The sequence below is a fragment of the Mirounga angustirostris genome, unplaced genomic scaffold, assembly GCF_029215605.1.
Source record: "Mirounga angustirostris isolate CCGP_5_RB_7025 unplaced genomic scaffold, mMirAng1.0.hap1 SCAF_11, whole genome shotgun sequence".
In the NCBI taxonomy this organism is placed as follows: domain Eukaryota; kingdom Metazoa; phylum Chordata; class Mammalia; order Carnivora; family Phocidae; genus Mirounga; species Mirounga angustirostris.
Genome location: NW_026991719.1, coordinates 57094240 through 57108838, shown reverse-complemented (window position 1 = coordinate 57108838; position 14599 = coordinate 57094240). Strand labels below are relative to the sequence as shown.

Sequence of the window (14599 nt, the reverse complement as noted above, 5' to 3'; positions counted from 1 at the left end):
GACATCAAGGGGATGAGGGACAGTGAAAAATTCGTACCATAAATGGTTTGGAGGTCTAAGTGCAGTGGAAGGATTGCTGGAGTAACAGAAGGGAGTGAATTAGAAAGGTAGGAGGGGCGCCTGGGTGGCTCAGATGGTTAAGCGTCTGCCTTCAGCTCAGGTCATGGTCCCAGGGTCCTGGGATCAAGTCCCGCTTCGGGCTCCCTGCTCCTTGGGAGCCTGCTTCTCCCTCTGCCTCTCTCTCTCTCATGAATAAATAAATAAAATCTTTAAAAAAAAAAAATAGAAAGGTAGGAGATGGTGGTCAGAAAGTGGAATATATGAAACAGAGCAGGACCAAGATGAGGAAGTGAGGTACTTAAGGAAGCATCCACTTTCTGAGTCATGCAAGTGCAGAGTTGGTTCTTGCATGACCGTAAGAGTGAGTGCCTCCTTAAATTTTGCACCTTAAGAGCCTCACTTACATCACTTAGCTCACCCTAGTCCCAGCCCTGACTGAGAGTATGGAAGGTTTGCAACCATTAGTAACAACAGAGTCCAACACAGAGATCGATGGAACAGAATAGAAAACCCAGAAATAAACCTATAATTATATGGTCAATTAACTTTTAACAAAGGCGGAGAGAATATGCTGTGGGAAAAAGACAGTCTCATTAACAAATGGTGCTGGGAAAACTGGACAGTTACATGCAAAAGAATGAAACTGGACCACTTTCTTGCACCATACACAAAAATAAACTCAAAATGTGACCTAAATGTGAGACCTGAAATCATAAAAATCCTAGAAGAGACCACAGGCAGTAATTTCTCTGACATCAGCCGTAGCAACATTTTTCTAGATATGTCTCCTGAGGCAAGGGAAATCAAAACAAAAATAAACTGTTGTGACTACATCAAAATTAAAAGCTTCTCCACAGTGAAGGGGATAATCAACAAACCTAAAAGACAACGTACTGAATGGAAGAAGATATTTGCAAATGACATATCCAGTAAAGGGGCAGGATCCAAAATATATAAAGAACCGACACAACTTCAACACCCAAAAAAACAAATACTCCAGTTTAAAAATGGGCAGAAGACATGAACAGACATTTCTCCAAAGAAAACTTATAGATGGCCAACAGACACATGAGAAGACAGTCAACAGTAATGAGAGGGTACAGTCAATGACTGTGCTAGTGAACAGCTAATAATTGGCAGAGTAGAATTCAAGGAAATAAGAGACTAGGATATTAGGAGGATCATCTGTCTATATATTGAAAGTGCCAAAAACTAAGACAGGAGTAGTTTTTCGAGAAAATAACTGTACAGTAGATAAGTCATCAAGAAATGAGAAGAAATGGCCAGAGAGCTGATAGAGCAGCACAATGGATCAGAGAAATGGTGGGTGATATAGTCTGATATAGTCTGATGAAGGAAATTCAAAGCTAGGGATTTGGGGAGGGGGGAAGGGAAAATGATTTAAAACAGCAATGAAGAGCAAATACAACGCCTACTCCATCTCCAGGTCTGGGTAGAAGGGAAATGAGAGCAAAATCACCACTACTTGAGAGGGCTTCTTTGGAAGCAGTATCCTTGGTGGGACCTAGATTTCCATTACAGAAAGAATGTGGAGGGAACTTTCAGAGAAGAGGTTGCTCATAGAGAAGATTTTGATGATAATGAACTGGACTTTAGAGAACAAAAGTGGAAAGATTGGGGGAGTTGGGGAGAAATGGGAAAAGAGGGATTTATAGAGCTTTATGGGGATTCGGGTGCTAAAAATGAAGGTCGGGTTTCCTTTGGTTACTGCTAATGAAAAAGGATAAAGATCACCATAAAATTAGTCCTAGTGGGTTCATGGCAGTGTTTGCAAGTCTGTGAGTATTTGTGGATAGGGAGGAGTGGATTTATGGGGCCAATATGAACCTGTTCTGGTTTTGTCAATGAGTTGTTTCTTCATTCTATCATCTTGCATTAGCTCTTTTGATAATATAAAATGACAAGTTCAGATTTTTTTTCTTGTCCTTAAAGGACAGGAATATAGGTAACATTTTGTGTAAGTACCACTTTGAAATGTAATTTAACATATTATATTTGTTCTTTTTAGAATGGACAGCAAATTGTGGCAGGAAAAGCTTTGGAATATTTAGCTCGATATTCAGAAGACCCGCAACAAGTCCTTACAGCTTTAAAGTAAGTAATTCACGTCCTGTAGATGTGAAAGGATTTCCTGTTATTCTTGGTCTATAAACTTTGTCAAAATAGTGCTGAGGTGATGTGATCAGGCCTACTGTACCAACTGTTATTTTAAATTTTTTCAAGCTTTATTGAGATATAATTGACAGATAACGTTGTATAAGTTTAAGGTGTATAACCCGATAATTTGAAACATGCATATATTGTGAAATGACTGGCACAACAAAATTAGTTAACATATTCATCACCTCACAAAATTACAATTTCTTTGTGTGTGGTAAGAACATCTAAGATTTAGTCTCTTCCCGACTTTCAGATATGTAATACAGTCTTGTTCACTATTGTCACCATGCTCTACATTAGATCCCCAGAACTTGTGTATCTTATAATTTGAAGTTTGTACCCTTTGACCACATTTCCCCACTTCTTCCACACCTAGCTCCTAGCAAACACTGTTCTACTGTTTCTATGTTTTTCACTTTTTTTAAAAAAAGATTCAGCACATAAGTGAGATAATACAGTATTTGTCTTTCTTTGTCTTTTCACTTAGCACAGTGCCCTCAGAGGCCATCCATGTTGTCACAAAAGGCAGGATTTCCTTCTTTTATATGACTAAATAAAATAATACTCCTGTGGGGGTGGGGTGCCTGGGTAACTCAGTCAGTTAACTGTCTGACTCTTGATTTGGGCTCAGGTCATGATCTCAGGGTCATGAGATCGAGCCCTGCATCAGGCTCTGCGCTGGGCATGGAGTCTATTTGAGATTCTCTTTCTCTCTTTTCCTCTGCCCCTCCCCCCACTCGTGCTCGCTCTCTCTCTCTCTCTCTCTCTCCCCCTCTCTAAAATAAATAAGTTAGGGGCGCCTGGGTGGCTCAGTTGTTAAGTGTCTGCCTTCGGCTCAGGTCATGATCCCAGGGTCCTGGGATCGAGCCCCGCATCGGGCTCCCTGCTCTGTGGGAGGCCTGCTTCTCCCTCTCCCATTCCCCCTGCTTGTGTTCCCTCTCTCACTGTGTCTCTGTCAAATAAATAAAATCTTTAATAAAATAAAATAAATGTTAATTAAAAAATACTCTTGTGTGTGTGTGTACATACCACATTTTCTTTATCCATTCATCTATCAGTGGACACTTAAGTTGTTTCCATGTCTTGGCTATTGTGAATAATGCTGCAATGAACATGAAGGTTCAGATACCTTTTCAAGATAGTGATTTTCTTTCCTTTCGATCTATACCCAAAAGTGGGATTGCTGGATCATATGGTAGTTCCGTTTTTAATTTTTGAGGAACCTCCATACTGTTTTCCAGTGGCTGCACCAATTTATGTTCCCACCAAGAATGTCGAAGGTTTCCCTCTTTTCCACATCGTCACCAAAACTTGTCTGTCTTTTTGATACTGGCCATTCTAACAGGTGTGAGATGATACTTCATTGTAGTCTTGATTTGCATTTCCCTGATGATTAGTGATGTTCAGCATCTTTTCATGTATTTGTTGACATGCATGTCTTCTTTGGAAAAAATGTCTATTCAAGTCCTTTGCCCATTTTTAAATCAGATTATTTGTTGGGTTTTTTTTTTTTTTGAGTTGTATATGCTCCTTATTTGTTTTGTATAGTAACCCCTTATCAGATACATGGTTTGCAAATATTTTCTCCTATTCTGTAGGTTGCCCTTTCATTTTGTTTCCTTTGCTGTGCAGAAGCTTTGTGGTTTGATGTAGTCCCACTTGTTCATTTTTGCTTGTGCTTTGGGTTTCATATCTAAAACGTCATTGTCAAAGAGCTTTTCCCCTGTGTTTTCTTTTAGGAGGTTTACTGTTTTCAGGTCTTAAGTGTTTAATCCATTTCAAGTTAATTTTTGTGAGTAGTGAAAGATAGTGGCCCAATTTCATTTTTTTGCATGTGAATAATCTAGTTTTACCAGCAACATTTACTGAAAAGACTATCTTTCCCCCATTGAATATTCTTGACTCTCTTCTCAAATATTAGTTAACATGGTATATACATGGTTTATACATGGGTTTATTTCTGGACTCTCTGTTCTTTTGGTGTATGTTGCTATTTTTGTGGTGGTACCATGCTGTTTTGATTACTATAGCTTTGTGGTATAGTTTGAAGCCAGGAGGTGTGATGTCTCCAGCTTTATTCTTTCTCAGGGTTGCTTTGGCTATTCAGGGTATTTTGTGTTTCCAAAAGAATTTTAGGATTTTTTTTTCTATTTCTGTGGGAAATGTCTTTGGAAATTTGATAAAGATGCTTAAAGTTAAAAAAAAGATATCAGTTGGGGTGCCAGTGAGTTAAGCATCTGCTTTTGGCTCAGGTCACGATCTCAGGGTCCTGGGACCAAGCTCCTCCTTGGGCTCCCTGCTCAGCGGGGAGTCTGCTTCTCCCTCTCCCTCTGCCTCTCCCCCTGCTGTGCCCTCTCTCTCTCTCAAATAAATAAATAATTCATCTTTAAAAAAAAGACATCAGTTGAACTTGATTTTTCCCCCTTTTCTCTTTTTATGAAGGAAAATGGTTTATCAAAAGGGAACTTTTAGGGGCGCCTGGGTGGCTCAGTCGTTAAGCATCTGCCTTCGGCTCAGGTCTTGATCCCGGGGTCCTGGGACTGAGCCCCACATTGGGCTCCTTGCTCAGCGGGGAGCCTGCTTCTCCCTCTCCCTCTGCTCCTGCTTGTGTTCCCTCTCTCGCTGTCTCTCTCTCTGTCAAATAAATAAAGTCTTTAAAAAAAAAAGGGGGGGGGAACTTTTATAGTGAGATAGAGGGTGAGGTTAGGACATGATAACTCCTAATGATGTGACTGAGAATATGTCAGTGGCAAAAATCGGAAACCAGAAGGGTGCTATAGTGGTTTTCCTATTGGTCAACTACACTTGAAAAGAAATGGAGTCACAGAAGTAAGTATCAGAGAAGTCTTGAGTTACTTGCATGCCTTCAGTCAGATAAATATCTAAAATCACTCAGGATAGATGGTATTTTTAAAAAGATTTTTAGCATTTAAAACTTTACAAGCTAGCTTATTTTGTTAGTTCATCATTATGCTGTTAGATCCCCTTGAAAGAACAGTCATCCTAATTTATGTGGAACCCAAAGGCCACCTCCAGGTTCCTTAAGAAAAATATTAAGGGGCACCTGGGTGGCTCAGTCGTTAAGCGTCTGCCTTCGGCTCAGGTCATGATCCCAGGGTCCTGGGATCAAGCCCCGCATCGGGCTCCCTGCTCCGCGGGAAGCCTGCTTCTCTCTCTCCCACTCCCCCTGCTTGTGTTCCCTCTCTCACTGTGTCTCTCTGTCAAATAAATAAGTAGAATCTTAAAAAAAAAAAAAAAAGAAAAATATTAAGATCTGTACATCATACCTGATGTTCTAGCGGGTGATTTGGAGCAATGATATAAACAGTGGAACTATTTAAGAATTTGTCATAAGCAGCACTTTTGTTTTTAAATTATTTTCTTAAATTACTCTCCCCAAATTATAAAATTTGCATGTTTTCATTACAACCATTAAAACAATACACTCCCTGCTCGGCAGGGAGTCTGCTTCTCCCTCTGACCCTCCTCCCTCTCATGCTCTCTGTCTCTCATGCTCTCTGTCTCAAAAAAAAAAAAAAAATCTTTAAAACAATACAAAGATCTATAAGTAAAATAAAATTAGTCTCCTCCTTACCCTCTCTGTTCTCACTTTTGCCTCCTAGGGTAATCAAGATTAATAAGTTGGTCAATATTCTTTCACATGTTTTTTTTCTAAGCATCACTTTTTGTATTACTTTATCATACAGGTGTTTGTTTCGTCTAGTGCTCCCAAGAGTGTCTCAGATGCCAGAATCTGAAAGCAAGTAAGTTGAAATAACTTACTTACATATGTACTTACAGAAATGATGTACTTGCCATTAGAATAATTATAGTAACTTTCACTATAAACCTTATGTTGAGAGATGTCCAGTACAGTAAGATCAGTATAGGCTCTGGCGCCAGTCTTCCTGGGTTCATATCCTGTCTCTGCCACTTATTAGATGTGTAACCTGGGCTTTTATTTCCCCATCTGTAAAATGAAAATAGAATAGTACCTACCTTATGGGGTTGCTGTGATGACTCAAAGAGTAAATACATGAAAACACTTTGAAGAGTGCCAAGCACTTACTAAGCCCTCAATAATGTTAGCTATGATTTTACTATGATATTGCATCTGTTTCCCCCTTTCTTAACATGAGATGTATATAGTCAGGTCTCTTACTTCGCCACAGAAACATATAACGTGGTCAGCTTATTGATTGTGAATCTGTATCAGCTCAGCTGGGAGTATTCAAATATCTTTCTGCTCACAGTTGCTGTGGCATAAGACATCAAGAACTTAACAATTGGTGGAAGAATTAGGTCACCAATTTTTCATTCACAAAATTCACTACCTCCTGATGATTTGAGAGAAAACTCTATTCCGGGTCTTGATTAGGGAAAACTTTCAGAGAAGTAATCACTCATCTCTGTATTCTCTACTTAGATAAAAACTCTGTAATAGTGTATCTCTATTTTGCTTTTGCTATATATATAACTTGTACCTGGAGGCAGTACATTTTTTCAGCTAAATTCTTTGGGAAATATCTGTGACTGAGATAATACTGGACTGATGACTTAACTTTTTTCATGACACAAATTTTACCCAAGCATAAATTTTGCCTCTTCTTTACAGGCTCTATGAATATATTAAAAGAATGCAAATAAACTAAAAAAGATACTGAGAAAATTATAAATTTTAGTAATGACCAAATATTTGATGATATTAAGACATTAATTTTTAGACCTATAATGATAGTGTGGTTATTGCTTTTTAAAAGAATCTTTATCTCTTAGAGACACATCCTAAAATATTTATGGATGAAATGATACGATGTCTAGAATCGGTTTCAAAATAATAGGGGAGGGAAAAGAATGGGTGGAGGTGTGATTGAAATAAGATCGATGATGAGTTTAATAATTATTGAAGCTGGGTAATGGATACATGGGGATCCATTTGTCTGTTAACATAGAAACATCTTGGCAATTTTCCACAATAAAAAGCTTAAAAATACAATGGTATTGGAATAGGCTTGTATGGTGACTGATGGCAGCTACACTTGTGATGAGCATGGCATAATGTATAGACTTGTCCAATCACTGTGTTGTATACCTGAAACTAGTGTTACATTATGTGTCACCTATACTTCAATTTTCACAATTTTAAAAAGTCATTTAAAAAATTTTAAAAAGAAAAGAAACTCAGAGACTAAACATAGCTAGTAGATTATAAGATCTTTGAGGGCTAGGACTATTTGTATTTATCTTTGTATCTCTGAAACCTAGGACAGTATCTGACACATAATAGCCACTCAGTTTATTTAAATGGCTGAATATCAATCAGTTCTTCACAAGAAGATCTTTAGTACTGGTATTAAAAAGTACTTCATATTCCATGTAATTGTGACATATAGTCAAACCTTACTCATCAAAATCAATTTGGAAATGGGGAAAGGAAAGGAATCCTATTTAAATTAATGATAAACTTAAATTACAGAATAGTTTAAAAATAGACTTTTATTGTTCTCAAGTAAATATAGTCATAAAGAACATCTGCTAGCAGTGTTTTCAGAGAGCAGACAGCACTTATTTAACAAATAGATTATTAAAAAAAAAAAAAAGCCCAATTCAGTGAAAGAGCCCGAGAATTGAGTTCCAGTTTCAGTCATTTCACTAACTCCGGTTCACCTTAGACAACAACAACTTATTTTAACTTCTCTAAGCTTTATTTTTTTCATCTTCAAAAAAAGCTAGACTGGGTAATCTTTAAAGTTCCTTTCTCTTCTAAAAAACCCACGGTTTTCATTTAGCAGTATCTACCTAAGTTAACAACTCACGTGCTATTAAAGCAGTTTGTCTCTTAAATAGACTATATACATCCCGTTCCAGTTCCTCATTCTTATTTATACTATGTATTTGCATTAATGGACCCTTACTGGATTATTTTATAGTCACTGAACTAAATAAGTGAGGAAGTCAACTTTAGATCAGCTGAAATTCAAATCAATAAAGTTTACTTTAAGGAGTTATTTTAAGTAAACCAGACTTCTATTTATCTCTGAGAAAGCTGCTACTTTTCCTGAAGCATAGTCTTTATTATATAATACTAGAGCTCCTCATGATAGGGATAGTCTCATAGTATACTCTAGTATACTTAAGTTCCTTAGTTGAACTTGCCAGTACTTCCATATTCATTCCTTTGTTCAGTAAAATGACATGTTTTCCTCTGTTAAAATTTATATACCCCTTAAAGAAATTTGACAAAGGGTCAAGAGACCTGTGTTGTAGACCTTTATGAAAACTGTGGGGGAAAAAAAAGAGAGAGACCTGTGTTGTAGTCCTGAAATTGTCATTAATTGCATGACATTAGACACATCATCCTCCATTTCCAGATCTGGTTCCTCATCTATAAAATGAAGGGTCTGGACTGGATAAGTGCTTTTTAAAATATATTTCAGAACCTTGGAAATTCTGTGGCACAGCCTCAGGGACTTCCAGGAAGGTGAGGCTCTAGGCCTCTTCTCACCACTGGTTAAAACAGAACAGCTAAACTTACATCTTTTCTTGTATATTAGATTTTCATCAAAGTTTATTTGAAACAAGGGTTCTAATTCCTCTCTTCAAAAAAGAAAAAGCTTGAAAATCACAAAAATTACTCTCTGCTCTCAAATTCAGTGACCCTGTAATATAAATCCTTTGCTGAGAGTAGGAGTAGAAGGGGAAGAGAGAAAAAATGTGAGAGCACTGGGGAATGAAGAACAGTATCCTATAGTGAGGAAAAATAGTGTTGAAATGATAGGATGGAGCCTCGAACAATAAACTTCACAGTTTTGCATTGTCTTTGTGTAGCTCTCTTGGGGTCTCATTTTGGTACTTTTCTGTAGTAAAGCTTTGGAACAGTGGGAAAACACTCTTTTCTTTATTTTTTAGAAAGAAAGAAATGGATAGACTTTTGACTTGCTTGAATACAGGTAAATATCATCTTGGTTATTTTCACTCCTTCATCTTGCCTCTGTCTTCTATTAAATTCTCCAAGTACACGACTCAGACAGACTTCATGTTTGAGTTAAGCTTCATGCTTTTATTAATGTTTGCCATAGAAGTCTACTTTGGTTTCTTTATTCACAAGCAGAGAAAAGTTTATCATCACTCACATTCATCTCCAAATGTGATTTCAGCTCTCTTTTTATTCCAATTTATTTTAAAGACATTTCCTTCCTTCCTTCTGTCCTTCTTTCTGTCTGTCCTTATTGCTGTTTGATCCTAACCTAAGAATAGAGCAGGTGAAAAAGGATCAAGACAAATAAAAATGCTGTGCACCCTGTTAATTTTCATGCTCTCTGAATCAGATTCAGATTGTTTACTCTGTTATTTTGAAACTTGTTTATCAAACTACCCAAGCCTATGTCCTCTCCCCTTTCTACCACTAATTCCTCCCTCTTCACTTCAAGCTAACCTCCTAACCACATCGATTTCTTTTTTCCAAACCTGTGCTTTCTTACCCAATGTCTCTTTTGCCTAACAGCTCTTCCTATTTCCACTACCCAAGTACCTATTTCCTCATGTCCAAAACATCTTAGAAACTTTATTTTCTTTATTTCAGGAGTTCAGTTTTATACCTCAATTACCTATCACTAAGGTGTTAAGTGTAGCAAAGTGGTTTAGAAACCAAGGCTTTCATACTTGGCTGTTTGGTATTCTTACCTCTCAGAAGGGTATGTGGGTAGGTAGTAAATGTCTTGGGATGATGACAGCATGTTCTGGTTCTTCAGTATGCTTGCTGTGGGAGCTCAGTAAGTATTATGGCAACCTGTCGATACTCTTCCAGTTCTCCATTTCAGTCTTTTTAATGATTGTTCCTACTCTTTTGTTTCCTTACATGTAAATCCTATCTTTCTACCTCAGGTGGTGAATGATTAAGTAAAATTATAAATCTCTCCAAAAATGTGTTTATTCCCCCAAAGTTTGAGATAACTGCTTCTTGGAGCTTTGGTAATGCTTTGTGTCATTTTAATTACTTTTGGTATGTACCTATGCACACACACACACAAAGAATTTTCTCATTTCAAACCCATGTTTGACTGTTTTTAAGGCAGTATTAAAAATTTTGCTAGAGGGCGCCTGGGTGGCTCAGTTGGTTAAGCGACTGCCTTCAGCTCAGGTCATGATCCTGGAGTCCCGGGATCGAGTCCCACATCGGGCTCCCTGATCAGCAGGGAGCCTGCTTCTGCCTCTGACCCTCCCCCCTCTCATGTGCTCTCTGTCTCTCATTCTCTCTGTCTCAAATAAATAAATAAATAAATCTTTAAAAAAAAAAATTTTGCTAGAGTATAAAGTAAAAGACCTCACTATAAAATCTTTCTGTTCAATGCAGCACTCCTGAAACTCTCTCAGCCTTTCAATGGAGAGGCCTCGACTCCAGACTCAAGAGCTAATGAAGCTCATTGGTTTCGAAAAATAGGTAAAAGGATATTCTGTGGCTATGGGAAACTGGTGGGTGGTAGAATCAGACATATGTGGATTCACATTCTGGCTCTTTTTTTTTTTTCAAGATTTTATTTATTTATTTGAGAGCGAGCAAGCAAGCAAGGGGAGGAGGAGAGGGAGAGGGACAAGCAGACTCCCCTCTGAGCACAGACCCCAATGCGGGGCCTGTTCTCATGACCCTGAGACAACAACCTGAGCTGAAACCAAGAGTTGGACGCTCAGCTGACTGAGCCACCCAGGCACCCCAAATTCTGGCTCTTTATGTATAGCAGTGGGTACAAGGATAACTTACTTAATCTCAGTTTCATTATTTATAAAAGGGAAACAATTATACATACTTCACAGGGCTAGTAAAGGTTTTAAATAAAAACCTGGGACATAGTAGGTACTCAATAAAGATTAATTTTCTTTTTCTCTAGAAATGGATCTAAGAATAAAATGAAGACTTACAATTGCAGGTCCCCAAGGCTATGCTCCTAAATTTGATCTGGAATGCCTAACTTATCTCTAAATTTGATTTATCAAAAATAAATTACCTGTGGGATACCTGGCTGGCTTAGTATAAGTACAACATGCAACTCTTGATCTCCGGGTCATGAGTTTGAGCCCCATGTTGGGCATAGAGATTACATAAAAAATAAAAATGAAAAGTCAACTACATGCAGCAAAATGAATGAATCTCACAAACATAATGTTGAACAAAAGAAGTCAGACATTGATTCCATTTATATGTGGTAATAAAAAAAAAAGCAGGCAAAACTAATTTATGATATTAGAATTGAAGATAGTGGTTTCCCTTGAAGGGAGTTGGACTTGAAGAGGGATGCTTGGGTTGCTTCTGAGTTTCTGGTAATGATCAAGGTCTCTCTTGATCTGGATTGGTCACATCATTATATTCACTTTGAAAATTCATCAAGCTAACCAATTATAAGTTGTGTAATTTACTTTATTAGGCTTAATTTCAGTAAAAACACTTTAAAAATTGTGGAGGCAATTGCTTCTCGGCCTTTTGGCTAATTTCAAGTATAAAAATTGTGGAGGCAGTTATTACAGTGATAAGTAATCATGAGCAATTAAGCAGCAGTGTCACAAAGTGGACTCGTTCTCATGAATCTTTTTCTGCTTTACGGGGTTTACTGGGACTCTAATCTAGGAGAAAATGGAATAAACACAGCAATCTGGCTTCTCAGAAACTTACACAACTAATTGAAAATAACACCCATTTAAACTATAGAAAGGTTTATAATGACTTTGATCTTTTGGAAGTTTGAGAAGTTGTTTTCCAATACTTCTTTCACTGAAATTTAATTTTAATTTTCCAACATGAAGATTATGTTAAATGTTGCCAAATGGGGCCTTCCAGTGTTCTATGGAAGATGTGAATCTTTACAACAATTTTCTTCAGCCTTTGATTCTAGTGTACCCTGTTCTTTGCTGAACTTTTTTTCTTTTCAAGTTTTTATTTAAATTCCAGTTAGCTAAGATATAGTGTAATATTTGTTTCAGGTGTAGAATTTAGTGATTCATCATTTACATACAACAACCAGTGTTCATCACAAGTTCCCTCCTTAATACCCATCATCGTTTAACCTATCCCCCTGCCCACCTCACCGCCAGTAACCCTCAGTTTGTGCTCTATAGTTTGGAGTCTGTTTCTTGGTTTGCCCGTCTTTTTTCCCCTATGTTGCTCTGTTTTGTTTCTTAAATTCCACATATGAGGGAAATCATTTGGTATTTTGTCTTTCTCTGACTGACTTATTTCACTTAGCATAATACTCTCTAGCTCCATCCACATCATTGCAAATGGCAAGATTTCATTCTTTTTATGGCTGAGTAATAATCCATTATACACACACACACATACACATCACATCTTTATCCATTAATCAGTTGTTGGACATTTGGGCTCTTTACATAATTTGGCTATTGTAGATAAGGCTGCTATAAAAATATCAGGGTGCATATATCCCTTTGAATCAGTATTTTTGTATTCTTCAGGTAAATACCTAGTAGTGCAATTGCTGGATCATAGGACAGGTCTATTTTTAACTTTCTGATGAACCTCTCCATGTTCATCAGAGATAGTGGCCTGTAGTACTCTTTTTTAGTAGAGTCTTTGTCTGGTTTTGGAATCAGGGTAATGCTGGCCTTACAGAATGAGTTTGGAAATTCTCCTTCCTTTTCTGTTTTTTGGAACAGTTTGAAAGAATAGGTATTAGCTCTTGTTTAAATATTTGGTACAGGGCGCCTGGGTGGCTCAGTTGGTTAAGCAACTGCCTTCGGCTCAGGTCATGATCCCAGAGTCCTGGGATCGAGTCCCGCATCGGGCTCCCGGCTCAGTGGGGAGCCTGCTTCTCCCTCTGACCCTCTCTGCTCTCATGCTGTTTTTCTCTCTCTCTCTCAAGTAAATAAGTAAATAAAATCTTTAATAAATAAATAAATAAATAAATAAATATTTGGTAGAATTTCCCTATGAAGCCGTCTGGCCTGGGACTTTTGTTTGTTGGGAAATTTTTGATTACTGATTCAGTTTCTTTACTGGTTATCAGTCTGTTTAAATTTTCTATTTCTTCCTGTTTCAGTTTTGGTAGTTTATATGTTTCTAGGAATTAATCCATGTTTTTCTAGGTTGTCCAGTTTGTTGGCATATAATTTCTCATAAGATTCTCTTACAATTGTTTGTATTTCTGTGGTGTTGTTATTTGTCCTCTCTCATTTGTGATTTTCTTTATTTGGGTCCTTTCTCTTTTCTTTTTGAGAAGTCTAGCTAGGGGTTTATCAATTTTACTATTTTTTTCCAAGAACCAATACCTGGTTTCATTGATCTGTTCTTTTTTTTTTTAAGATTTGTTTATTTATTTGAGAGAGAGTGCAAACAGAGGGGAGGGGTTCATGGAACGATGAAAGGCTTGATCTCGGGGTTCTGAGATCACGACCTGAGCCAAAACCAAGAGTTGGATGCCCAACTGACTGTGCCACCTGGACACCCCTTCATTTATCTGTTCTACCGGGGTTTTTTTTAGTTTCTGTATAATTTATTTCTGCTCTAATCTTACTTATTTCCCTTCTTCTGATGGCTTTAGGCTTCATTTGTTCTTTATTTAGCTAGTTTAGGTTTAAGGTTAGGTTGTTTATTTGAGATTTTTCTTCTTGAGGTAGGCTTATATTGCTATATACTTCCCTCTGAGGACCACTTCTGTTGCATCCCAAAGGTTTTGGACTATTGTGTTTTTATTTTCATTTATTTCCATGTATTTTTTTATTTCTTCTTTGATTACCTGGTTGACCCATTCATTCTTTAGTAGCATGCTGTTTAACCTCCATGTATTTGTGGCCTTTCCTAATTTTTTCTTGTGGTTCTCTTCAAGTTTCATAGTGTTGGGGTCAGAAAATATTCATGTTATGATCTCAGTCTTTTTGTACTTGTTGAGCCTGATTTGACCTAGTATGATCTCTTCTGGAGAATGTCCCATGTGCACTCAAGAAGAATATGTATTCTGCTGCTTTGGGATGAAATGATCTGAATGTATCTGTTAAGTCCATCTGGTCTGTTATGTCATTCAAAGCCATTGTTTCCTTGTTGATTTTCTGCTTAGATGGTCTGTCCACTACAGTAAGTGGGGATATTAAAGTCTCCTATTATTATTGTACTATTACCAATGAGTTCCTTTATATTTGTTAGTAATTGTTTTATATATTTGGGTGCCCCCATGTTGGGTGCATAAATATTTACAGTTGTTAGATCTTCTTGCTGGCTTGTCCCCTTTATTATTATATAGTACCCTTCTTTGGGTACCTGTTGTTACAATCTTTGTTTTATTTTTTAAAGATTTTATTTATTCATTTGAGAGAGAGAGAGACAGAGAGAGCACAAGCAGGGGGAGAGGCAGAG

General features: G+C 37.4%; 1 protein-coding gene across 2 annotated transcripts in view; it reads left to right on the top strand.

Annotated features, from left to right (window-relative positions):
* Positions 1-14599, top strand: part of TEX11 (testis expressed 11) — a 317684-nt gene that overhangs the window by 210565 nt on the left and 92520 nt on the right. The window contains exons 19-22 of one of the 2 annotated variants that reach the window (XM_045879303.3): positions 2090-2175; positions 5949-6005; positions 9151-9191; positions 10595-10681. In XM_045879303.3, coding sequence (XP_045735259.1) covers positions 2090-2175; positions 5949-6005; positions 9151-9191; positions 10595-10681 — 271 coding nt within the window. The remainder of the gene's footprint in view (positions 1-2089; positions 2176-5948; positions 6006-9150; positions 9192-10594; positions 10682-14599) is intronic. The other variant, XM_064574208.1, reaches the window with a different exon arrangement.